General features: G+C 40.3%; 1 protein-coding gene, 1 long non-coding RNA gene and 1 other non-coding gene across 27 annotated transcripts in view; 1 reads left to right on the top strand and 2 right to left on the bottom strand.

Annotated features, from left to right (window-relative positions):
• Positions 1 to 20,225, top strand: part of LOC111931500 (uncharacterized) — a 45,152-nt gene extending 24,927 nt beyond the window's left edge. For 2 of the 7 annotated variants that reach the window (XR_015289982.1, XR_015289980.1), the window contains one exon: positions 2,533 to 4,583. This is a non-coding gene — a long non-coding RNA (uncharacterized LOC111931500). Of the gene's footprint in view, positions 1 to 2,532; positions 4,584 to 4,639; positions 4,868 to 11,754; positions 13,316 to 15,479; positions 15,831 to 16,915; positions 17,118 to 18,929 lie in introns of those variants that run through there. The other 5 variants (XR_015289984.1, XR_015289985.1, XR_015289987.1 and 2 more) reach the window with 5 other exon arrangements.
• Positions 100 to 26,576, bottom strand: CCAR1 (cell division cycle and apoptosis regulator 1). 19 transcript variants are annotated; one of them, XM_086900151.1, is made up of 26 exons: positions 26,477 to 26,567; positions 25,369 to 25,487; positions 18,973 to 19,145; positions 18,364 to 18,408; positions 17,652 to 17,684; positions 16,491 to 16,684; positions 15,845 to 15,959; positions 15,576 to 15,765; positions 14,322 to 14,454; positions 13,863 to 14,024; positions 13,235 to 13,460; positions 12,241 to 12,354; positions 11,242 to 11,408; positions 10,281 to 10,491; positions 9,391 to 9,474; positions 8,560 to 8,745; positions 7,147 to 7,338; positions 6,566 to 6,799; positions 6,072 to 6,183; positions 5,769 to 5,810; positions 4,346 to 4,428; positions 3,753 to 3,899; positions 3,229 to 3,349; positions 2,517 to 2,702; positions 2,038 to 2,243; positions 100 to 1,490 (listed from the first exon to the last, which is right to left on the bottom strand). In XM_086900151.1, exons 2-26 carry the CDS (start codon positions 25,439 to 25,441, stop codon positions 1,431 to 1,433), a joined length of 3,489 nt encoding a protein of 1,162 aa, XP_086756277.1. In that variant the 5' UTR covers positions 25,442 to 25,487; positions 26,477 to 26,567; the 3' UTR covers positions 100 to 1,430. The 19 variants fall into 19 exon arrangements, with proteins under 19 accessions (XP_086756277.1, XP_086756271.1, XP_086756280.1 ...); XM_086900145.1 differs by having other exon boundaries at positions 18,895 to 19,145; positions 26,477 to 26,546; XM_086900154.1 differs by having other exon boundaries at positions 17,652 to 17,678; positions 26,477 to 26,546.
• Positions 11,560 to 11,623, bottom strand: LOC111931608 (small nucleolar RNA SNORD98). The gene has a single exon (XR_002865685.1). It is a non-coding gene; the product is annotated as a small nucleolar RNA SNORD98 (small nucleolar RNA).
• Positions 26,577 to 26,599: the final 23 nt, after the last annotated feature.

The following is a 26,599-nucleotide window of genomic DNA, read 5'->3' as shown; positions in this document are numbered from 1 at the left end:
GGGGGAAGCTTATGCATGTTACTTTAATTAAAGATATTTCACTTGTCTAGCTCCAAAAGAGCCAAGAAAGGTAAGTGATAAAAGCACCAGCTTAGACTCTTTTGAACATAAATTCAGGCATTTTAATGTGTATCTCATTAAAGCTACATGAGTTTCCATGTAGGTTATTCATACATATTATGGCACTTGGACTTTCCTAACAGGTATTTAGTTACCTAGGACATCTAGGCTAAAAAAGAAAACATCTGCTAAAATTAACCATTTCTCTAAGAGAACACTGCTGTCCCAACTTTCAAACCCCTTAATTTTCCTGAAAGTTGCACCAAAATACAACTGTTGATATTTCACATTCTTTGAGTAAATTGCCTTTGACAAGGAAGTCACATTAACTCATGAGTTTCAATCTCTAGTGATTTGTGAACACAAAGAAAGGCTGTCTGACCCATTCTCAACAAACTGTCCCTCTCCTTTGTAATTACAGTATGCAGTATAGATACTTTTGGAGCCATTTCTTTTGTTGGACTAAAGGCTTAGCAGTTATGACACACTTTGTCAGTCCAAATTTAACCCAAGGCAGTTCACACTGGCAGCTTTTTCTCCATGTAAGGCATTATTCTGACATCTACTGGCCTGGTATCCAACTGTACCTCTTAATATACTGCATTTGTTATTAAAAAGGAGTATATATATATATTAATCCAAAGATAAGAACAATTTAATGAATACAAATGACACACATTTAAAACAGGCCCATGTATTTTCATATAAATCTCACAACCCTACCAGTATTTTGGTAGGTTTTTTCTATTGCTTTCTTAACTCATCCAAACTACTGTATATTACAAGGCTTTAATACAAGCAGCTTTGGGGAAGAAAGTTATATATGGAAGGGAAAAAAAGTTGTGACAAGTGAAAACAAAAACCAAAACAAAACAAAAAAATAATCCAAGAAGCTTTTTTTTAAAAAAAATCTTTACTTGTAAAATTAAGCAGCATGCTATTTTGTGATTTATATTTGAATTTAAAAAGACTAATTAGACCAAAATAAAGACAAAAACCTAAAAATGGCAAGTCTATAAATAATGAAAATTTTGATTTCACTAGACTTCAATGAAAAACATTTGGTAATTAAATACTTGCTACTGTTCATTATGTTGATGAACTTTATTAGGGTTAAAACTATAACAAAGTTCATCCTAAAACTTTTCGCGATGCAAAATTATTTTCACTTGAGGAGTGTCTCAAATTGAATGCTAAGAATTACAAGCAATCTTCTGGAGCAGACACTCACATTCATAAAACTTTATACATCTTTTGGAACCTAAGATATTTATACTACTAAAATCGAACATGCATCACTTCCCATACATTCTGGTATCATGATTTATATTACATTATGTAACACCATTCTTCTAAACAGCAGCAGTTTATCATACGTTTGCTCCATTTTCTTTGGATTTCTGATCTTTTTCTTCGTTCTTCACGATGTCCTTTAAAAGGAAAAAGGGAGAGAGTGAGAGGAATTGTACAAGCTTTATTTCTCATGAGAACTGGTATCCTACTCAGTTTAGTTATAACCAATTCCAGGATCTTCCTGAAAAACTGAGGGGTAGAAATGCTCTGGAGCTTCTATGTTTTGCTTAAAACTCATTTTACTGAGATACTCTCACATACTAAAATAGTTGAATTCTGCCTTGAAAAAGTACTCTTGACCAGTCAAACAGAGGAGTAGATTTGGACTGCTGAGGATGGACAAGATCAGGACAGGAAAAGAGACAGTTTGAGATCTACATTAATATTTATACCTTTTTAAAAACATTGAACACAGGAACATATGTTGCAGGTAAAGAAAAATACATATTTAGTTTGCTACCTTTAAATAATCAAACATTAAGCTTCTTCTCTATATATGTTAAGATACTGCTGCCCTGAGTTCATGTCAAAATTGTTTTTATATTGAAATGCTTGTTCCAGTAATTATTCTACAGAAGTTTGTAGATGACAACAATAAAAAAAATGGAATGAGATAATTCTAACCTGTTTGAGAACACTCTGTATTTCATCCATAACAGTAGCTAAATTTTTGATTGTCTTATTCAGCTGACCCTCAAATTGCAATTTTTTATCATCTGAGGTCTTCAAATTTTCTTGCAGCTGGCCAAGGTCCTTTTTTACTTCTTTGAGCTCCGCAGATAGCGTTTTGTTAGAATTCTCCAGTTGCAGTATAGTTTTTTCATCCTCATCTTAGGAAGGGAAGAAATGAAAACATCAAGTCACTTCCAACTCTGTGCACTTTGCATCTTAATATTCTATTTGTGTGCAACACCATAATACTTATTTTTAAAGAACATTAAAAACAGCGTTGAATTATCATTTGATAATACTTAATTCTGACTACATTTCAAGTCTTGAAGAAAACTTAAGTCACAAATATTACCCAAATTGATTTATCTACTTAAAAAGTCTCAGTGTCTTGCACCCCTGTAAGAAGAACTACCTTCAAAGCAACATCCCACCTGTTTTTTCTTCCAGCAGCTGCAGCTTTTGCTCTATCTCTGCCCGCACCCTTTCACTCTTCTCCAGCTTCTGCAGAAGGCTGCCCACGTCCACCATGGCTCCGTTGTAGACGATGAGCCCGACGTTCTCCTCCGCGGCTTTGCTCTCCTGCTTCACAGCGGGCGACGGCAGCAGCAGGCGGTTCCCTGCAGTGGGGTCAGCAGCACCAGGAAATAATCCTCATTCCTTAGTGACCAGCCTCAGAAACTTCTCATGAGGACAAATACAAGTTTGCTGCACTATCCCTCACATTTCTCTCCTTTCCCTGACCCTAATTCTGCTCCCTGCCAAAAAGAAGCATTCTCTTTTTCAAGGCATCATTCTATGCCTCTTTCCTGCAGGAATTTCTCTTAAAAACTCAGCTCTATTCTACTTCCTGCAGCTCTGAGCCTCCTGACTTCAAAACTAACAATGAGAAATGATGTTCATCAGTGTAGAACATTAACCTTGTCCTCTTTCCTGTTCCAAGATATTAAGATTTATCCTAAAGTTGCAACATTATGCGTTGGAAGCACAAACACTGTTACTTTTGAACTGCAAAAGATTTACTTTTCCAAACTGTCTCAATTAGTTTCTGCAAGAAACCCAGTTCCTCAGAACTCTCAGCATCATTCCCATAGAAATAACTCTCTGGAAATTCATGGCAAAAAAAAACCACCCCAAAAAACCCACCTAACATATCTTCCTGTAGCTCGTCAGACTCTTCTTGATTTTCTTCATCTTTAGAAGTATCTGTTAGTCTTCTGTAAAAGCAAGATTCTCGAAGCACTACTTTATTAAGCAGCTTCTTGACCTACAACACAGCCAAGGGAAAAAAATAATAGTGGTATTTAATACTCAGACATCCTGTTACCTAAACAAGAATGCTTTAGCTTGGAAAACTTAAAAGAAATTGCATCACTTTTTGAACTTTAACATACTAGGGCTTACAATGCAAACAAACTAGGAGAAGAATAAATACAAGTTTGAGACAAAAGCTACATATACAGTATGGGCATATTATAAGCTGCAAACTTCATCTTTTCACTCCAAGAAAATTTACAAAATATTGAACCAGTATTTCATTGTAGATATGAAGTGGCTGCATAAAAATAAGAGATCAGGTATGTAAGCAAAGCCTTTAGAAGCTAAATTACATTTCTCCCACTTAAAACATCCCTGTAACAGTTTGGAAGATTTTTAGTAGTATACAAAACCTGAGCACGTGACAGGTGAAGTCCAAGAGTGTACAGGATCTCCTCCATGTCCTTCTCCAGAAGGTATCCACAATGACTTTGATCAAAATAAACAAAAGCCATCAGGAGATCCCTGTTAACAGTCACCATCTGGGTCTTGTCTTTCTCCTACAAAAAATTGATTATGAGATCATTAGGGAGTTAAAATACCATTCCAAAAACACACCAACTTCTCACTTAACAAAAGTTTTTTCTCTGTTCATTTTATTGTTCAGTCAAGTAATTAATATTACTAGCATTTACCTACTTAGATCACATTATTTAAGACTAATTTAAGCAATATATGACAAGTAATCTTTCAATATTTAAAAGAAATACACCACAACGAATAGTAATAGCTGGTAGACACAATTTCTTTTTGTTCATGCTAGTATGTAAAAATGGTCATAGTATTAACCTCATTATAAAATAGGAAACATGTCTTCTGCCCTCAATCCTTTACTTAACAGCTATTTTCAAAGGAAAAAACGGGTCTTATAACAAAAATAAAGCTAAGCTGTAATTAGGACACCTCTAATAAGGTCTATGCAGTTGTTAAGAAAGGTGTTAATTACTTTATCTTTAGACGCCCTCTCTTTACAATGCTTATTTCCCTCTCTTCTGTCCTCCCGTTTGTTCATTTCTTCTTCATCCCGGTCTGCAAAACAGAAAGAAAATTCAAAATACCCACAGCAAACCGTTACCAAAGCACATGTGGCCACTAGAAAAGTCCACATAACAAACATCCCGAAACATCTGCAATATGCTTCCCTGAAAAATAATAAAAAATGCATTGAAGTGAGCTCTGTTAAATTCTGATTTTTCTCTAGTCTTATTTTTACATAAGCCATTTATAATCTTTTCCCTAGGCTTGTTTCACACACAGGACAGAAGAGCTGAAACAAATGCTAATTAGGCCAAAATGAGTTCTGCCAGTATCTCCATCTATTTAAGTGGTGTGCAGGAAATTACCACAATTCTCCTTAATGAGGCTTGGCAGAGTCTGCACTCAGCTATGGTTATTCCTATTCAAATTCAGCATTATTTACTCTCAAATATTTCATATAATAAAACCCATATAAACTATGTAATTAAAACCATGTGTTTATACTCATGTTGAGTGGGAGATTACTCTTCCTATGACTTAGATTCTCCAAGAAGTTACAGATCACATAATTTATTAGATGTGAATTACAAATGGAAGGTTTTTTGTCTGAATGTAGGTGGTACAGCAAAACCAGACTGAAAGAGAGGAAAGGATGAGGCAGCTGCTGGGATGGCAAGCAGCTCTGTATCTTATGTGCAAGTCTTGGGTCAGAAAATCATGTACCAAATCCTGCTTTAAGCTCACCTTCCTTGTGAAGAAAATTTTGAAAAAAAACTATGTATTACGACACTTGGCTAATTTTACCAACTCTTTTCTGGGAACCAATCGCTTTCTCCTGCACCTCCATGCAGGTTGGGTTTTCTCAGCAACTCTTGTCTGGGAATGGCACAAGGATTGTGGGAAGCAGCAGCACTTGTACAGGACAGACAAGTCCGGGCCACTCTTACAGACAAATTATAAGCAAATCTGAGTTATTCTGGAAACCACAGATTAGCATCAGTTTTTTAAGGCTGGTGCAGTACTCTGCCAAAAATACAACTGAAAATGCTGGGACTGCAATATTCACACGGTTCAAACCCACATCTTTAGCAAAACCTCTCCACAGAAAGGCAACTACCCCAAAGTACAAACCAAAAGCAGGCATGATGTTTTCTGAATCTCTGAGCAGGGAAGGAGCTGCTCTCGTTGCCTGCAAAGTCCTCCAGACCCTTTCCCTGTTTCTTCAGGCTAACACAACTCTACCCAAACAAAACCAACTTCTTGTAACATGGGCTAAAGAGCACCCACACTACATTCTGCCCTAGCAAAACCAGGATGACATTCCAGAACTGAGGAGTAAGAAGTTAGGCATGTAAAAGTGGCTTGGTTTTTCAGAGGTGCTGAATACTCACATCTCCTACTGACTTCAATGGGAGTTGCGAGTGGTCTGCATTCTGAAAAAAATAAAACCACTTCTATATGCATGCCTTACTTAGAGCACCACAGCTACTTTATATTAACTACGTTCACACAATGCCTAGGCGTAAAGGTACTTACATTTTATGTAGAAGTGGTCAGAAATACTAAAATAAAATTAGTTTTATAATGAAATTTTGAATTGTCTAGTTCCAGCGCTTTCTCCAGCTTGAAAGAACATAATCAGTGATGATAAAAAAGAATTTGTGAAAAGTCACAGAATTCATAGTTCAAGATACCTTCATCTTCGTCCTCAGCATCTTCTGCCTCCATTGGATCATACTCCTCTTGATTATTGTCATCTTCTGTTTCTTCTTCATCTTTAGAATCATCTTTCCTTTTATCTTCCCTCTGTAACAGAAGTTCCTAAATATTTATCTAGTCAGAATCAAAATGCAGCAAAGTAAGAACCTTACTACCAGTCACTCAAAATTTGGCTACATTTCTGCGTAGTCACCTAACAACACAGATATGAATCTATGTGATACAGCTGAGTGTTAAAATATACATTATTTTATATTACATTAATATAATTTATATTATATTAAATATAAATCTGTATTTTTTAAAATTACTGAATATAATTGAAGCATATTTTAATAGATCAGAAAGTCAAATCAATTAACTAGCATTATAAGAGCTGAGTTTTTGAAAGCAATAATGTAAAATTGAAATAGAAACACTTTAATATTGATCCAGATAGGCTAGAACTGCATATGAGCTAACTGCAGACCTTCTTCTCATCTCTCTCTTCTTTTTTATCTTTATCATCTCCAGATTTTCTTCTCTTAGGTTTTGGATCATCCGTTTCATCATCTTTTTCTTCTTTTTTTTCTTTTCTGTCATCTTTTTTGCTTTTTTTGTCCTTTTTGTCCTCTCTCTCTGGGAGAGAAATCAGTGCTTTGTAAATTCTGACACCAAAATCTCTTTGAAGCATTTCATTGAAGAGTTCTGCAAACAACGATACCTGTAACATAAAGAAGAAAGAAAAGAGAAGCGATAAAAAGTTTTAAACCATGTATTAAAACTGTATATAATAATGATAAAATCGCTATGAGGTGCCATCTTAACAACTTGCATCATATCAGAATTTTATGGAGTGTCAGATTTCTCACTATCTGTTCTGAATATGGAATCCTTAAACAGCTTTACAAATTCCATTTGGTGTCTGAAAATCTGTGTATTCCTCTGGATACCGTGCAGTGACTCCACTGCTATTGTACCATGTACTGAAGACTCAGAAATTTACAAATTTTTACACAAAAATTAAAAACAAACTAGAACAGCTAACTGGAAGTAGCAGAGCTGAGTTACCTCAAAGGAATGTTCTTTATTATCTTCTAATCTGTAGTCCAGAAGAACACTCAGAGACATAATGCTGCAGTCAAACTTGCCGCTCTTTGCTGCCCAGTTTGGGTGCACGATGATGGCCGGCTCATCCGGCAGGATGTAGCGTCGCTCCCGCCGCTGACGTTCCAGCTCCTCTTGGCGTTTCCTTTCCTCTTCCTAAAAATGAACCAAAAACCAACATGAGGCATAGTCCAAAGCTCAACTTTCAGCCCCTACATTAGTTTTTAGGACTCACTGCTCTGAGGAAAGCCTAAGCTGTTGAGAGCAATGCACAGTTGTACAGCACAGCAAGCTGTTTGCTCCTTATAAAGGAAAAGAAACCTCATCTCTCCAAAGACACCCAACACAGCTTTAATGATTACCAGATGACAATTTTACTTAACTCTTGATTATGGGAAATGCAATCTACCTGACAAAAATGAAACTAAGGGTTACAAAAAGGTAAAATGCCACCATCTTACTGATTGCCAAGAGAAAAATACTTAAGTCTCTTGACTACAAAAAAAATCATGGCAGAGCTTGTGCTTTATAAAAAGCCAGCACAATATCACAGCTCCCCTCCAATGCTAAAGAAAGCTGTGGCAAGAAACCCAAGCTAGTTGAACCCCATCCAAGCTGTGGGAGAAGGCAGCAGCTGACAGAATTAGCAAGCACATGGCCTTTCCTCCCTCAGCAAGGTTTACAGAGATATATCAAAATATAAAACTTCCAATCACCCCATACAGGTTACCAGGTAACACACAAAAAGGCAGGTTTAAAAGCTACTGAAGCACAAACCATTCTCCAGACAATTCTGTCCCTTTTCTGTGGTTGAGCTTTGAGCTTACTGCACAGATTTTGTTTATTTTTGTGAAACAGCAAACCAGGCTAAGCACTGCAACTACAAACTGCAAAACTGAGAAACTCCAATGCACAGCAAGTATCCAAAAGGAAAAAAATAAAGCTTCATAATAAGGGAAAACAAACCCAAGCAAACCATCTGCCACGTGAAGAAGATGGACTGAGACACAGAGGCCAACAGAACCAAGCAACTGCTTTTCATGTAGGTTTAAGGAATTAAGGCCTTGCTCACTTTTTTTGAGCATGGCTATTCTCAGAAGGCTGGGATTTATTTTTCCTTACATTTAAAGTCAAACATTAATTCACATGCCCTAGTGCAGTTGCACATTTAAGCTGATTTAGCTGATTTGGCCAAGATTTCTTCCCAGTTCAGCAGCTCAAGGCACAGCAAAAGTTCCCAGTAAGTCACCTGTAACAACAAAATCCAAGCACAAGCAGGCACATGCCTCTACTTTTTATGTTTATGCATATTTATACAAATGTTTCATATATTTAATGGAAACTATGGAGTTAAACCAAGTATGTCCAAATCCTAACCTCTTTATCATCTTCGGATTTCCTATCCTCCTCCTCCTCCTCTTCTTTTTCAGATTTCTCCAGCTCCTTTTGCTCTTCCTTTTGTTCCTCTACTTTCAGCTGCTTTGTAAGTCGAGCTATCAGCTGAGATTTCAGTCCCTTAGAGCTAAGGGTTCGACTTTCTAACTCTTTGCGAAGGTCATTTACCTGATAAATAAAAGTTTTGTGAGTGGTATCAAGCAGTGACAACACAAAACATTTGTTTAGTAGAGAAAGTGAGGAAAAAACTCAGCAGCACTGAGAAGTCAACTGTATTTTTTTAAACATGTGCTGAAAAACGCTAATAGTTACTGATAACAAAAACATATTACATTTAAAGTGATGTTTTCCACAAAGAAACTTCTTGCTGAGGAACTTTTCACAGAGGCAGAGAAAGGATTTTGCAAGAGTAAAATAGTTTCACTGTTGCTTTCAAGGAATTTTTTTATTATGTTTCCTGATTTAGTTTAAAAAGGCAGTAATTGTATAAAAATGTATTTTTTAGACCCTACATTTTTAATGTAATTTGTAATCTGGCAGATTACAGCCGAACTCTCATTTTCCAGTTAATGTATCATTTGTGATAGCCTTTAATTGTATAAAGTTCAGAATAGATTCAATTAGCGGTATTCACTGACTGTAACCAGGAGTCATCCCTGCATACTGTGATACCACATCCAGTGCCTACAAATTCAGCAAAAGACTTCTGAACCCCTTTTTTGCTCAATTAAGGGAACATATACAGCTGCAATTCAGGTCATTCTTAAAAGTGAAAAAATACAATGGAGCCAAATTTTAAGAAGTGTTTGTTACCTTCATTGTTTTTGGATCCAGTTTAGACCAGTGTGTAGGCGTAGAGATCTCTTTAGCTTCTCCATCGTCCTTCTCCTCTTCATCCTGACAAATAAAATTAAGAAATTATCATTCAGAAAGCTTGAAAGTATTTCAGTTATTTTTAAAATTCTGTTGCTGATCTGTGCAAGGTCACAACTGTTTCAGATAGTCTTCTCCTAAAGTTATTATTTAGACAAGTTCACACACACATTCTACCACTTTATAAATGATCACAGTGCCACTCAGCCAATACAAGCCAGATCTGTGGAACACAAAAGGGTGATAAGCAACACCACAAAGGATATTGGGGTTACACAGACACTGCTGGTCTCCAGTAACCACACAGTGGGTCATCTTCCCCCACATCTTAAATCCCCCAAATTACTCTTTGTTCAGTCAGACCTTCCCTTCTGCCAAGATGTTGATCAGCCACATGGCCTGAAATTCAGATGTTTCAGACTAGTGTTTGTTCAATTTCAAATATCACAATTAGAACTGGCCACAAGAGAGAATTTAGAAATTTCAGAAAATGGCAAAATGTTTGAAGACAGCTATTCATAAACTGAATCTCACTCAACAACTGGTCCCAGATTCCAGCAACTACGTCTACGATAAAAAATTTTCTGCGCATCATAAGCACAATTTAATTCCGTTTGTGATATCAGCATACACGTTTAAAGTTAGTGAACTAGCTGAAATAAAAATAAAAAGCAACATTCACTACACTGCTGAAAGCTGGTTTACCAGTCATTGTTACCAGTTATGTTCCTCCTGTGTATGTATGTTGTGTAGTATGTGGTGTGCATTTTGTGCCTGTGTTCCTGTGCCTGTGAGAAGCAGAAATAGAAAAAGGGATTAGCGTTCAGTGCCTGTTCTCCATCAGCCTCCTTGCGTTCACCCTGAAGCTTCTCGACCAGCTGCTGCTTGTATCCTCGGGAGAGGGTTTCCCACTCTGAGCGGGTGGGAAGGCAATGCCAAACATCCGGGAAAAATAAAACCACTGTCTCCACATGAGCTGGAACTGTACGCCCCTTGTGGGTCTCCTCAGGGCGATGGTAGCGAATCTCTGCAAAACGGTACCTGTTGCAAGGGAAGAAGCATGTTGGAAAAAAAATTCTACAATACATTTTAAAGAGCCTAGATCACTTGTAGCACATCAAGTAAAGAAATTTTGCTGCAAGACCTTGAGGTTTATCTAAAGAAAAAAATTATGGAAGCCATATTTTCTCTTTTGGCACGCTCGTAAAAAGGTATCGCAACTGAAAAGGAGGAAAACCAACAAAATGCTTTTTATACAACTTGTTGTTTAGCCCAAGTAGGTTTTATGTGCAAAAAGAAGTTGTTGAAGAACTTCAAATTTAGCATACAATAGGCTTTCCTGGTATTAGTACAACTAAAGTGAGTGTTAATGCAGGACAGAAAGTCATCAAGAGAAAATATGGCTGTATAACAAACGGCTATTTATTTATAACAAAAGAACAATGAAATGAAGTTCTCTTGACGATCCTCTCCAGCTATGCACAAAATGAAAAATATTTTCAACGCACATTCATTAAAAAAAAATTACAGTATAACATGTCAAAATAAACCCACATTTTTTAATTAGTTCTTAATGCAGTATTCAGCACAGTTGGCACCAATCAAGCTGATTACCAAACAGAACATCCTTTGAGTAGTTTACCTGAACTACCAAGAGCAGTTGACAAAGAAAAAAAGTGGTTTTCCAGCTTTTTTTTTTTTTTTTTTTCCTTTTTTTTTCCCCCTCCAAGTCCTGGTAACAGACAAGTATTTATTTCTACAGTGTACTTGGCTTTACAGTACAGTACTTACCATTGAGTGCACACACTTAAGTCAATCCCTGTAAGAGCCTTGCAACAACGAATTGCCGTCTTTATCAGCACCGAAGGGTCCTTTTCTGGATCAGGTCCATCCAGTGATGGGGACCAGTGTCCTCCAATAGCCATAGCTTCATCTTTGCCTTTCATACCCACTAAAAACTAGACAAAAAGAGTCTTCTGAATGTTCCCCTGCTAGGGGTAAAAAGTCATTTTCCCAAAGTGCAAAGAATATTTCATAGCACACACATTGAAATCCGTGAGTAAACCTTCAAATTATTTTGAAATCTGAAAATGAAAATCAGTCAAGAAAGAGTTCAGTTATTTTTTTCCACAGGTTATTTCAGCAATGGAATAGGTTTAAAACATCATCACTCATTCTTGCTTTCAAGATTTTCCATCACGTTTGTTTATTGGTATAGGCTTGTTCCTTTGCAATTACAAGCTCTCTAACCCAAAAGACAGACAGTAATTTAAATTGCTTCTTAACTCTGATACTCATTTACAGATGAGCCTGCTTAGAAGTGATGAAAAGCTATGCAAGGTGAGACCACAAGAGCATCATACCTATGAGTGAAAGTATTCCTGTGTGCAATAATTTATAATTTAACTGGAAAACAATTCTGTTGTCCTGAAATACCCCAGCACTTACAGCTTGTTCAGTTTAATGGCTGTTTCACTTAACACAACAGCTGTTTAGCTGTTGCTTCATGTGTATTCTGTGTATTCTCTTCCCAGCTGAGCCCTCACAAAACAAGTGCGTGCTTGTAAAAAGCTGCTAACAAAGTTAATTGAGTTTAACTAAGTTGAACAAAGCAGCAAATGTGAAACTCCTATAAAGTGGAAAAAGAATTGACATATAAGCTAGGTCTCTTCAGAGGAAAAATGAAGTTATCATTCAGCTGTATACAAGCTCCTCTCTTATTGTCAAAAATGGTAAAGCTCTAAAACCAACCTTTATTGCCAAAAGTGTCTGGCATTGAAGCATATTTACCTTTACAAGTCTAGCAGGATGCTGAAATCCATCACGAAGTTCTTGGGGGTCCTCAGCCAGAGCACATGACTTGTGGTAGAGATCTTCCATGCTAGGACTAGCCATCAACATCACCTGTGGTGCAAGTCAGAGCAGGCTGGTGAAGGTCTCACTATGACTGATAATGACCACAACTTGCAAATACACACAGCAAAACCTCACAAGGTTGCTCTATACCCTGAACAGGTCTATGATAAAAAAGGATGCTCCTTCTCACTTACTATGTTTGGAAGCTCTTCTAAAAAGGCAACTCTTGCTCTGCACAAACAGACTGGAAAGCCAGGATGTCTGATATTTGAGCAAACGATTTACAGTTTTTGTGCACAGAAGGCAAGTATGTTAAGTGTTTCTTTATCAGAATGTCAAGATATGCTACATCAAGGATAAAAATTATGTATAAAAGACCCCTTAATCAAAACATTGTCCTAAAACCTGTTCCATTTGAAGTCTATCATTAAAACAGGCCTAAATTTTTTAAGGCAATCTGTGGTGCAAGTATTATGTTAAAGACAGACCTCAATTTACTTCAATAAATATTGAGACTAATAGGAAAGAAGGAAAGAAAATACCACTGAACAGAGTAACACAAACAGCACAGAAAGTATCCTTGAAGGAATAAAAAAGACTGTTAACTACTCAAAATGAATTGCTTAAGAAATCAGAGACCTTGCAGGAGCTGCATTTCTTTCCTATAATCACACCTCTGCAACTGGGTGCAGAGAATGGAGGAGCCTCTGTAAACACAAAATGTGGCACAGCTCTACTACCAGAAAAACAAACTGAATTTCAGTCATGGTTCTTTAAGCTCTACATACCAGATTTTTACTGGAAAGTTTAAAACTGTATTTTACTCAAATGGCTGCAGAATATTTTCAGTTCAGTTATACTCACTTTTGCACCCTATTGTTTAAAAATATTCTAATCAATAGTGGTATCAGTGGAAAAGCATACAAACCTTAGCACTGTAGAGATGATCAGCATCAGGTGGATCAAGGACAGCAGCGTTCTTATCTATAGGATCTACTTCTCTATGCATTACATAGAAATTACAGTAGTTTCCCAGCTGAAATGGTCTAGACATAGGAAAAGCATCCACCCATGTAAACTGAGCATCAAAGAAATCGCTCGGGATATACAAGTTCTGGTAACGCCTCCTCAGCTCCATCATATCACAGCTACGGCTGAAAGACACAGCATTATTTGAAAGATACACCAATAAAGAATCAGTAATAAAGTACATCATTAAGAGTTATATTAATTGGCAATACAACCACTGTCTATCTGATGGTCTATATATAAAATCTCAAGAGCACTACATTTGAATGTCATGGATGAAGTTACTATTAAACACTCTTCTAATTCAGGTGTCTGCATGTTAAGAATACTCATTAAACAACATTATAAAGCTATTTTGCAATAGCATTCTAAAGTAACACAGAACCTGAAACAAGTTTATCATACAAGGTTGTTAGCCATTATATATTTGACCCTTCTTTAGTCAGGATCATCATTCAACACCCACTTACACACAACGTGGGCTGATTAATTGAACTGTAGGTAAATATCTGGCACTATAAACATACCAGTCCAACGAAAACTTGGAAAACTGAACGGTGTAGCGAGGAACGACACGCCGGGGTCTCCGCGGTGACCTCTCCCTCTCCCGTCTGGGCGATCTCTCTCGGGAGCGTTTCCTCTGGGGGGATCTTTCCCGGGACCTACGTCTCTCCCGCTCTCTTTCACGACTTAAAGAACACACACAAAATACAAATATTATTGCAAGTTGGTAACACAAAATTATTTCTAGCACAACGGAAGCCACACCTGTCAGAGACAACTCAAACAAGGGAAGTTCAGTACAGTCTCTTTATGAGAGAAACTGATTACACAACTCCTTACTTTCAGGCAGACAAGAACTCTTCCCTAATTCTTAAGGGTAACACCACTTGTGGGTCTTGCTGACTCACTCTGGGGCAAGCAGCTCAGCTCTTGGTGAGGACAAGTCTTTATGGAATGCTTGGATCACAGTCTGGTTTACATACCTCCTATCATCTTTTCGGTTTGGCATGGGGTCTCCACCTCGGTCATTCCTCCCAGAAAACCTGGATGGTGGGTCTAGTCTGCGAGCTGGCTGTGGCTGTGAAACTAGACGGACTGGGGGCTGCAACAAACCACCTGAAACAAAATGTACAGCATCAACACAGAATAGGGGGCAGCTCCCTACACTTGGCAAACGCTGCTGCTTACTGCTGTTTCACTTGTGTACGTTTTCTAACCTAACACTACAGTCAAATTTATCCATTATTAACACCTACCCAAAGAAACTCAAGAGACCTAAACTTTTCTTCAGTGAGGCAAACTGACACTCTAGTTAAGTGAAATTGGTTTAAAAGCATCTTCTTGAGATGGAAGCCAATATAACCTAAGCATATAGAATCCATCTTAATAAACAGCTAAGCCTTTTTGAAAACTTAAGACATACACTCATTGAACTGAAGGACAACTAAAATCCTCATTTTAAGGCTATTCATACATAAAAATAACTGGCATCCTGAAAAACTACTCCTAAATCAATATATTATACTGATACATCAGTCCCTCAGCACATACTTTCTTTGTCTCAAGACATTTAACCAACTAATTTAAGTGGAGCAAATGCTACCAAACACCAATGAACAAGTAGGACTAATTAGATTGTAGTAAGCATTTGTGCAAAACAATTCTGCTTCAGTTCATCTACCCTTGCTTTTACTGTGGTAAGAACAGTCCTCATATTATCACTTCTATCACTGATTCCTCAGCCACTCAATGTTGAGGAGAATTCACAACCTTTGTTTTAGATTTGCCATGACTGGCAGTGATTCTTCTCTCAGATGCCAACCTGGCTAACCAAAATGAATAAGCCAAGAAGTAACAGCTTTAACAATACAACTGCGAAACCTGATTTTGTGGAACACTGCTGAAGATGCTGAAGGACTGCACTGCTATTAATACTTTCAACTCCCCAACTTGTCTGTGAAAGAACAAAAATTACACTGAATTTGCTTTCAGATTACAAAATCTTAACATGAATGTGACTCTGTGGGGATTTCACTGACCAGGTGATTTCTAAGCTACCGCAGGCAATGTGCCTTGCACAGAGCTGCAGGAAGACATATTCAATCTGAAAACTCTACTGAGTCCCTTCCATTTTATTTCAGCTATTATTTCACCTTTCTGATTAAGAGGAAAACAACCATCACCCACTAAACATCAGAGTGACCCCCCCCTCAAAAAGGCGTGCACCGAAGGAGCACCTTTCTGCTGTGGCTGCTGCAGCAGTGGCTGAGGCTGTGTCTGGAGCAGAGGTGTGATGGAAGCTGCAGAGATCTGTGCCTGCAGCAGGGACTGTGGTTGTGGCTGTGCCTGGACCCCGAAGGTCTGCTGGGCGATGGGCTGCAGGACGGCCGGCGGCGTCTTCAGCAGCGGCTGCGCCTGGCTCTGGTTCTGACAGCAAACACAGCGAGTCGGCAGCGAGCTTCAGCAGAGCCAGCCACTGCCAGGGACACTGGGTAACCCCACTCACCTGGTTTGGGAGGGTCTGGATCCTTTGGGCATTCCATTTGAATGGCATATTAGGATTGTAAGTAGCTTCTACCAAAACTCTGTCACCCACCTGAGGTGTCTTTCCTTTAACAGCACTGCAAACATTACAGAAAACGTATGTGAGAGTCTATCTTAGGTTTTTTGCATGTTACATTTAAAGGTGGGAGAAAGTAGGCAAAGTTCATTTAAAAAAGCTCATAGGAAGAGCATCTATCCCCAAATTCAGCATTAGTATTACTTGCTTCAGCTCAAGGTATGCACAGGAACTTAGCAATTCCCTGTCTCTGGCCCTAAGGCAGAAGTTCCCCAAAAATTACCAAGTTAACACATGCAGACAGCAGGTTTTATGCTTTTAATCACCCACAAATTCTGCAATTTCCTATTACAAGGAGCTAACAACCTCTGGTTTTCCCACCTTTGGGCTTTGCATTAAAAAAACTCAAAAATTCATATGAAGGACCTCAGACTTAGCATCTATTAACATCTCTGACTTTCCCTTCTGAATGAAAACAACACACTCTTGCAGGCCCTATCAGCAGAGTCACAGAATTAGCGTGCAATCATCTAAACCTTTGATTACTGAGAGTATCACAGAGTACATCTGCAGGCAAGTGTTCACAGCTTACCTAAGCTGAAAAAAGACATCTTCATCCACAAAACCAAATGTATCATGTAGCTTAGTCACCACTCCAGTGAAGACACGCTGCTTTTGTGGCTGTGTTTGCTGCTGGCTGGAGCGGGGAGCCGGGTAGGAGACTGTGATCTGAGCTGCCGGCTGGGGCGTGGACAGGCTGAGGCTGGTCGGGAGCGCAACTGCTGGCTGCAAGCAAAACAAAGCCAACTCTCAATCTTGGAAGCAGCTGGCAGACTGACAGGGAACAACAGGTCCTTTAGTCATGGAGAAAGCAGTTTAAAGTGACTATAGCACCTAGAATAGACGTTTTCAGATGGTGGAAGGTTTTTGTGTTTTTTGTCAGGTTGCTGGGTTTTTTTGAAGGTGACACGTTTCTTACTTTCAATGAAGGCTGGCTTTGTTTATCCTTTTTTACAGGAGTCAGCTTCCCCCAAGAATGTACCTTGTCCAGATAGAAAGCATGAAGACTGCATTATTGTCTACAGGTAACCCATAGAGTGGGCTTGGAGATAAATTCCCAACTTTGCTAGGAATAAATGCTTCAGAGGTCATTCTGCATTTATACCCCACCTGTAGTGGTAGAAGTCAGTAAAGGCTGATGCCGACACAAACCCTTCCCTAACTCAACAGTTCATGTACTTGCCTTTTTAGAAAAGGAGAACATGGTAAGATAATGAAATCAGGTCAAACATTTTTACCTTCTCAAAGCCTGTTTAAAAGTTCAAGTGAAAATGGAACTAGAGCAATTAGCAGTGCGTTAAATGGCTGCATGTTCTAAACCTGTCAAGCTCAGCAAGATTCTTTTTAAACCTGTTTATACACATACTGCTAAATTCCTTCAAACAGAAGAGAAAGATTTTCCCCATTTGCTATTTACTGCAAAACAACTGGACACTTGAAGTTCAAACAAAAAAAAAATATTAAAATACAATCAACACACATGTTCCCTTCAAGATTAAGGAAGAGTGGTTGCCATTAATTTTTGAAACCAAGGCTATGCATATTTTAACATCTGGATAAAATAAACCTGTACCAATAAAATATCCATTCAGATTAGTTCATTTTACAGATTAAAATACCAAGATGTCACAAATTTGCAATCTTGCATTATCTGTGTTTGGGGATGAAGACCAAACAATAAAGCCAAACTAACCTGAGTTAAAAGGGTCTGCTGAGGTTGCTGCAACTTAAAATAAATAAAGTTATAAATTAATTTTATGTGCTTAAGGAAATTGTACAATTCTACCTCCTCTTTACAAGTAAGAGTTTTTGCTTAATCTGAGTCAGTTAATAGTCCTTTAGGGCTTGGTCATTTCAGCAGTTTGCACATCTGTAAAACTGTGCTTGTGGGGTTAATTTGAAGATTGTATAACCCAGGTTTATTCAGAAAGGAGAAATGCTTAATTTTTTTTTTTTTAACTGAAAGTTAATAGCAACACCAAAAAAATTTTGGCAACTGGAACAGCTTAGGCATGTAATTCCCTTGTACTTTTATTCTTTTTTAAAAATCCTGTTAAGTTTGAAGATCATAATAAAAATCCAAAAGGGAACGTTTTTGGACAGCGTCTTTCCAGCAGTTAAAATACATGGCCCTGTTTGGAGCAAAGTTCAGCAGAGAATCATTTACACATGGAATAGCATGTATATTTAAAATTTGTTTTTGCATGAAGGTAGGCAGGTTTCCATTCTGCGTACATCTTTCCAAGTTTATGAACTTCAAGCTCTCTTTTGCTACACAAAATATTACTTAAGTTTCTTTAACAACTTCCCATATGAGGATGATGTCGGAGACAAATCCTACAAGACACACAGTTGACATTATTTTTAAAGTTATTTGTGATGTACACAGTAAGAATCAGACAAACCTGTTGCTGTACACTATAGAGAGTCTGCTGAGGTTGTGAATATTGCTGAAACAGATAAAAGCAAAATATCTCATAAACAGGAGAATTATTGCCACAATAATATCAAATACAACTTATCTGCTTAGCAAGTTCTAGATAAAAACAATTAACATTTAACAACTTTAATTAAAAAATAACTAATAATATCATCATATATTATTTTTGTAACAAATATTCTGAGCCTTTAGAGTGGGCCCTGATGTTCTCTTTCTAGCTAAAGTCAGCAATTTCTGTTGAGCCTGACACTTAAGAGTATTTAGGGCACATTATGAATCATGCAAAATCCCATAAAGGAGATATATATATATATACTGATGGGAGATATTGGAGATTCTCATTTTAGATGCAGCAAAACTCGCTCTCCCAAAGGGCTTTCCACAGCTAAAAATCAGCTCCTCCACAGCCCAAACTCCCACCTTCGCAGACCAATTCCGCTAGCTATAAACCCAAACCCCCACCATTGAGAAGACAGGTTCACACTGCAATGTTCACCATTTTCCATTCTCCTTTCCTCCTGGATCCTTTAGCTTTACGAAGTTCGGGGAGCGCCGGCCGCTGTGTTTGCTTTACCTGCTGCAGGGCCGCGGCCGCGGCTGCCGCCTGCTGCTGGAGCGCGGCGGTCTGCGTCAGCTGGTAGTTGGTGGGGGTCTGTGTGGTCAGCCCCGCGGCTGCCAGCGCCGTCTGCTGCGTGTAGATGGTCGGGGAGGCTCCCAGCAGCGAGGGCTGCTGCACGCCCAGGGCAGCTGTGGAGAGAACAGGGCCAGTGAGTGCTCAGCCAGCCCGGCTCGTGCAGGACGCGCTGCGCGATGCTTTGCGCCTCGGTCGAGCTCAGCGAGGAGATTGATCGAGTTCCAAAATTCAAGATAAAGGATTGCACCCCCTTAGTTTCTCTTCTAAATTCATCTACCAATAGTAACCCACAGCAGAGGAACAGTTACATTTCCTTCTCTGGAGCTGCTCATGATTTTACAGCTGCACCCACCCCCGTGTACTTTCTTGAAGGTATTCCTGGTTCTGAATGAGCCAAATGAAGATTGCTGCGCTGCAAATTAACACATTTCATTCTATCCAACGCCAAGAGAAAGCTTTACTGTAACAGCATCTATGAAACAGAGGCCTATGGAACATGTCCTCTGAAATCACGCAAGTTTTTGCTCCACTCAGTGCTGTCTTTGTCTCCGGTGAAGTGGGGGCTGGTGGAGAAGGAACAGCCTTGGAACAACAGAGAGTTTAATCAGTCCCCATGTATAAGGGAACTCAAGCTCTCTCCAGCTCTTAACAGGAAGGGTTTGTGCTGCCCAGACTCAAACTGCCTAGAAGGAAAGATTAGTTTATTTTACTGTCATGACAGCTTTTAATTCGCCACAGAACATAAGCAAATCATAAGGAGCAGCTATGCACAGGCTGTGCTTCTGAACAAGGTATGCTCAAGACTTACAGATGGATCTTTTGGGTGACAAAGAACCCTGCAAAATGAGATCTGAAAACCTGCTCCTTCTTTGGCAGGATTTTCTCAAAAAGTTATCGGCAGCTGCATGATCAAAACTTCATGATCATAAACTATCAGTCTAGTGCACATGTTTAAATAAAACCAGAGAGAAACTCAGCAGGGAAACACACTGCCAGCAAAAACAGGTCAGCCAGCCATCTCCAGAACTGAGCAATGCCCAAGATTAACACAGTTCTCTCTTCTTCCAAAGCCATCAAAGACACACAACGGAATGAGGAACAGATTTACAGTATTCCTGCAGAGTCTGTGCTCCACACTGTTCTTACTGATGCAAAATAAAGCTTTTCTTCCCTGATCCAGGCATGCAGTAAAACACTGCTTGTAGTTGGTGATTGTTACCATAATGCTGTGCCCCCACTCAACAGGTCCTGAATAATGTAATCCTTCCTACCACACTGCCCTTTCCAGCAGAGCAGAGTTTTTGTTGATGGCACTGATCATCTTTAAATTTTGTAGTGAATCAGGAAATACATAAACAGCACAGAAAATAATTGCTATCACTATGATCTGTATCAAATATTGTCACATAAGCTCTCCAGGAAGTAACAGTATTTTAAAAGTGAAATTGAGCATTCTGCAGTGTACGGCATTTAATTAACTTTCCCCATGAAAAATTCCAAAATCTGCATTTCTTTAGATGCCAGCAAACAAAATTTGAGGCTTCTCTCCTGACAGACCCTCCACTGCCTTGAGCCTTGCCTCCTACTTGATCACCAGCTTCAACCTGAATGTGCAGTTTGGACCATCCAGGTCACTCTCAACTGGATCCTCACCGATGTCTCACATAGCACACCTTAAACAGACCTTTAAATATAATTCTAAAGTTTTGCTGCTGCACCCTGGGACAGCTTTCACTTTCCCTGGTTGCAATACTTTGCTGGCTCAGTCAAGGCAAATAAACCAATGCATTCATCTTTCTCCTCTTACTTCCACAGGCCGAACAGAAATTACCACCAGTGCAGAAATTTCCTCCATGCTGTTACCTTTGAACATGGTGTGACTATTCCAGTTTTTGTCATTCAGTCTGAATACATGATGTTGCTCCAACACAGGGGGATGAAGTTGGGAAGCATTATCAAAAGCAAATCTCACAAGTTTTCTCCTACTTTTTGCATCAATGGTACCCACAAAAACGCTTACTCCCAACACCAGATCTTGGGATTATTCAACTCTTCAGGTTCACTATGGCAATTTCCATTTCAGCACAGCCCAGAATTATCTCAAGCAATTTCCAGCCCATCCTAAGACCCTTATCCTATTTGGTCAACTAAAGAAAAACCAGAATTTTTTTTTTTTTTTGCCATCTCTGCTGTCACTTTTTGAGCATTTAATATTAACTGGGCATCTATCATCTACAACACTGCAGATTTACTTATTAATAAAGGGCAAAGACAAAAGACAGCCAAGATCCTCTCAAAGGATAACACCTGTAGTAACAGGTTTTTCAAAGCTGCATCGTGTTCCCACTGATTTGCCCTGAAGTATTCCAGGACTTTCTTCTGATTGACTTTCATCTGTGTACTCATCTTGGTCAAACAGGCTCCAGTGAATTAGCAACTGAGTTTGCATTACTAGTTAAAAAGAAAGAGAACAAAAAGGAAAAATCACACAGAAAACCAAGAGACAGAGAATGAATCAGACTGAGTCTGGAGCTGACATCTGACTGCCACATTACTATTACTGGAAACAAGCATCTGCAGTGGCAAACAATAGCATCTTAGGATTTGTAATGATGGCAGTAAGTACAGTGATGGAGATATCTTCCTTCAATTGCAGTGCAAACAACTCCCACTGGCAACAAATACCGCGTGGCACCGCAGCCGAGAGGGCTCAGGCAGAAGCTGGGGTACTAGGCTGCAGCTCTGGGTTAGGGAATAGACATTTAGACATTGCAACAAACACAAAGCCAGTATTTAGAGTCCCTCTTTCTACTCCTAAACCCTAAAGATAAATAAAAGTTAGGGAACCTTGGGCTTTCAAGTTTCTTTAAGCTTCACACTCTTGCAATACAAACACCACACAAACTACTCCAAAAATACTCTTTTAACAGGCACGCACTGGAAAGCAGGCTCAGTGCATTTGTCATGGGACATCTGTTTACAACAAGCCAGCAAAGTGTGCACCAGCTACTATTCCTTAGTGGGTTGAGATTCACCACATGCTCACCCTGTTCTTACACATTGCTTTAGTCACCTCACAGGGGCCACCAGCAATAACAAGACACTGAGCTCCAGGCACTTCAGCTCTCATCAGCTCTTCACTCCAATGCAATGAAGCCTAGATACAGCAAAGACAACAGCACCAATCACAGAACACAGCAGAGCCAGGACTTCCATCAGAATTACAGTCCTGTAAAACCAGGCTTTTCATCATAACCCTGAAAACAGCACAGGGCAAGCACTGCGACAAAAACCAAAGAGGTGCCAAAAATGAAGAGCTAAAGAGGAGGAGGGAATTCTCCTTCACAGGCATTTCAGGAGTTTGCCCATCATTATGCAAGTTAAAAGTAATTTTCTGTAGTAGGCATGATTTAATTTATGCTTTAACAATGCTTAAACAGCGTGGTGGGGGATTTATTCTGGTTTTAGTCTTGTGATGCATAAAAGCATGAGATGAGGAGTAGACAAAAATTCACTGTGTTACGTGTAGGAGTTTCTCTTCACACATCGATCTTTGCTGGCATCTGGAATTACCCATCTCTCTTCTAATACCACAGAAAGTAATTAATAAGCCCTCTCAAAGGGATCCCAGAACCCTTCATTACACAGCATGTCAGTCTACAACTAGCGTGTCACACCTTAATAATTAAGAGCTTTAACTCATTTAGTTACTTCTTCACCAGGGATGGCCAAGGCAGCATCCACATCAGCAATTAAAAAAAAAAATCCACCAAAAAATCCCTAAACCAAAACAATGAAAAACACAAACCCCCACCACTGATATTTTTTGCAAAAAATGTCTAACACCGTCATTCACTTCTTCTGACAGCTTGAAAAAAACCACATATCATGTTGCTTGTGCTACAAAAATTGAGACCTCTTTCCCTCATACTCAAGCACCTCAAAGCTTTGAAGGAACCTGACACTTGGATAGAAACAGCTAGCTATGCATAAATATATATAACAGCTTTGGCCAACCCTCTGAAAGTATGTTTTTAAAATGAGTTAACACTGAGATTCACAAGGGTAAGCCAATATGCACAATTTCTTGGGTGCAACAGAGGTGAGCAGCGGTTGAGGCTGATCAGCACACCTGAGCACTGACAGCACCTCCTCCTTAGGAAAACATCCTCTCTGGAAGGTCACAACACCAAAAGGGGTGTTTCTCCACCAGAAACACTGTTCTTCAGCTCCCAGCACTGCCAAAAAGCACTGCTTGCCTTCCAAAAGATGCTTCCTGTGCTCTGTATTATAAATCAAAATAACTAATTAAAAAAGCAGGGGAACAAGTATGTACTGGAACAGCAGCTGGGCAGAAGAATCCCAAGGACTGGGTTCAACAAAGCACACAGGCAAGAAAGAGGATGCAGACATGGTGACATTCCTGTATTGCAGCAGGAATAGGAAAGGACACTAGGAACATGAAGGAACACGGAGCTAGCACAGGAAGAATGTAAAAGTGCAACCAAATGTTACATCTTTAATGGCTCTCATATTTGAGTCAGGTGCTGCTGGGTCAGATGAGCAGCTATAAATCCCTGCAGATACTGTCCTCATGGAGCAGGTGAGAAATCTCTCGCAGCAGCCGATGCTGACCAGTCCTACACAGTTACATTTGCACTGTATTTAATTTAAGGAGGCTCAGAAGTAGGCTGGACCAGCAGAGTCAAGAGCATAGCAAAATGGGTAAGAGGCTGATGCATGCTCCATCCACCCCTCCTCCAGGGCCCCCTCCTGGTCCTACCTCAGCAAGCTCTAAGATGAATGCCAGCTCCTCCCCTTGGCAGGTTTTGTGCAGCTTTCCCTCTGGAACAGGACATGGACCTGGTCCTCCACCTTCCCCCACTATTTCTGATTCATCAGCTGTCACATCAACCAACACATCAAGAACAGCCCAAGTGCTCCCACTCTGACTGCTTCAACATCTCCCCCAGTCTGAGAACCAAAAGCAAAGTTTCTCTCCCACATTCCCAACCCTTTCCAGCTGTTAGGGATTTCCTTACAGAAGGAGATAGTGTCATTTGGATAAGGGAAGCGGGAGCTATTCAGAGAAACAGTGAAAAACCGCCTGTGGGCAGCTGCATAGGGACAGCAACAGCTCAGGCAGGGAATGGAGCAGAACGGGTACAGAGGAAAAGGCACACCGGGATAATGTGCTGTGAAGCACATGGTGGGTGGTCACTCCCTGAAGATGCACAGTGTGATTGGATCAGTGCCCCCAGGGAAAATCTGGAGACTGAGGATTCACTTTGGGAAAGAAAACTGAGTCAGAAGAGGAGAGAAATTCCCACCCCAGACTCCTCCAAAGAATGTCACACATTCCCAACCTTTGCTAAGCTGCCAGATACAAAGCCACTGACAAAGGAAGAGTGACATCATATCAAATGAACATATCAAAGTGTGAACTTCATATCAAATCAGAGCAACTGCAGAAACCACACATCCTGAACCCTCTAAGTACCACAGCTTTGCTGAAGTCTTTTCACACTGCACAATGTAACTCCAACATTTAATTAACAAACTATTTGTACTCAGAAGCAAAAGGCACTCCAGAACTGGAAGTGGAAACACCAAAATTCATCATGCATCAAGCTTCACATTTTTGCCTCAAACTTTCTGTGCTGTAAATCAATATAAAAATGGAGCCAGCTAGGTTTCTAAACAGTGGTTGCAATTAATAACACTTATTAGCTAAATCAAAGGAATCTCTCTACCATTATTAGGGCAATACCTCTGGTTTTAGGGACCTTTAAATTCTAATTCAGCATCAAAAAATAAATGCCCCCCTTCGCACCCAAATAACAAATTTCAGAGGATTTTCCACTACATGGATTATGTCTAATCTACTAATAAAATAAATTAGTAAAATAATTTATAAACATTGATTCAGGCTGCCCAGGAAATGAAACCTGGGCAGCACTTAAAAAATCTGTAATGCCTTACTAGGCATGATATTATTTAATCTAGAACCAAGTAATTTAATAAGAGGTAATTTGATTTACACATCTTTGGAGATGAGTAACTTGATACGTTATTTATTGACTGAAACAATCAATACAAATTCACCTGGGATTTCACTCACAGCCCTTAAGAAAACCAAGTAACAAACAAAAACCAACAGACATTATTAGGCAGCGGCTTTTAAAGTCTCTACTGTGGGGAAAAACTCCCGATTTAAACCACTTAAATAGACTGCAGATAAGTTAGTTAGCATCGTGCCACTCTGAAGTGCATACCCAAGTATAGAATCTCCAAATCTGCTACATGTCAGGGTTCAAACATTGAGTGTAAACTGACCTGGCTGAGACACCGCAGTGGCCGTAAACTGAGTAGCCCAAGGGGGATTTTTCTGTCCTCCAAACTGAGCCATGGCAGAAGGTAGAATCTCCTGGGTGTCTATCTTCTGGAACTGCAATCTAGTAAAATAAAGCGCAGTTGCAATCTTCGAAACAAATACCGTCAGGTTATTTTAATTCTGGGGAAAAAAAAAAAAAAATAAAAAGAACCCGACCAAAAAAAAACCACCCCGAAACAACATCATCAACAAAAACCCTCAAAACCAGAAAAAGAAAGAAAGAAAGAAAGAAAGAAAGAAAGAAAGAAAGAAAGAAAGAAAGAAAGAAAGAAAGAAAGAAAGAAAGAAAGAAAGAAAGAAAGAAAGAGTCTTAAAATATTAGTTTTACATCCGTAAAGCCTCGTGGGCATATGCATCGCCTATGCGAAACACAGAAAGTTGTAAAGCAAGTTATTTTATTTCCCTAAGGCACAACCTCCATCTCCCACTTCTTAACAATGGGACTAAAGCGATTCAAAAGGCCAAAAACGCGTTCCCATTTCCAGGAACATTAAGGGAAGGGTGACTCTGCGGAACCAAGAATTTAGATGTGCTGTTTGTTTTCCCCGGCTGTGCTGGGCCGCGGCGGGGAAGCGCAGGCGGCAGAAGGCCGCTCGCGTTACCCCCGGGCTGTTCCCGTCCCGGCGCACACGGGCACGGCAGCGCGGGGAGCCCGGCGAGCACGGCCGGGCCTCGCACCGGCCCCACCGCCTCCCTCCGGCCCTGCCTCCCTCCCTCCCTCCCTCCGGCCCTCGGCCCGCGCCCGCCGGGCCCCGCTCGCCACCGGGCCCCGTCAGAGCTCCTTTACCCCCCGGGCAGCCTCCGCTCCCGGCCGTGTGCGCGGGCCCCGCCGCCGGGCGGAAAGCGCCGCACGGGAGAAAGGCAAAGGGAAGAGGCGGCGGCAGCGCCGGGCCGGGCGGGAAGCGCGGCCTTCCCACCCCTTCTTCTTCCTCCTCCTCTTCCTCCTCCTCCTCCCGCCGCCCCCCTCCCAGGCCGGCCCGGCCCCGTTCCGCTCCGGGGCAGCCGCCGGAGCCCGCGCGCCCCCGGCCCCTCGCGCCGCGCCCGCGGTACCTGCGCGGGACCGCGCCGCCGCCATCGCCGCCCGCCCCGGCCGCCCGCGCCGCGCCTGCGCCCCTGCCCCGCACACGTCACGGCTGCGACCGCGCGAGGCGGCGCGCGCCCGGCCCTGCCGCG

This window comes from Cyanistes caeruleus, chromosome 8, assembly GCF_971803275.1.
Source record: "Cyanistes caeruleus chromosome 8, bCyaCae1.hap1.1, whole genome shotgun sequence".
Lineage (NCBI taxonomy): Eukaryota > Metazoa > Chordata > Aves > Passeriformes > Paridae > Cyanistes > Cyanistes caeruleus.
This window is presented reverse-complemented; position numbering and strand designations above follow the sequence as displayed.

Coding starts and splice junctions, on each gene's coding strand:
- CCAR1 (XM_086900145.1), bottom strand. CDS start 25,441: ATGGCTCAGTTTGGAGGACAGAAAAATCCCCCTTGGGCTACTCAGTTT. Junction 13,461..13,862: donor TCCAAGTTTTCGTTGGACTG/GTATGTTTATAG, acceptor TGTGTCTTTCAG/CCGTAGCTGTGATATGATGG. Junction 5,811..6,071: donor TGCTGAGGACGAAGATGAAG/GTATCTTGAACT, acceptor TATTTTTTTCAG/AATGCAGACCACTCGCAACT.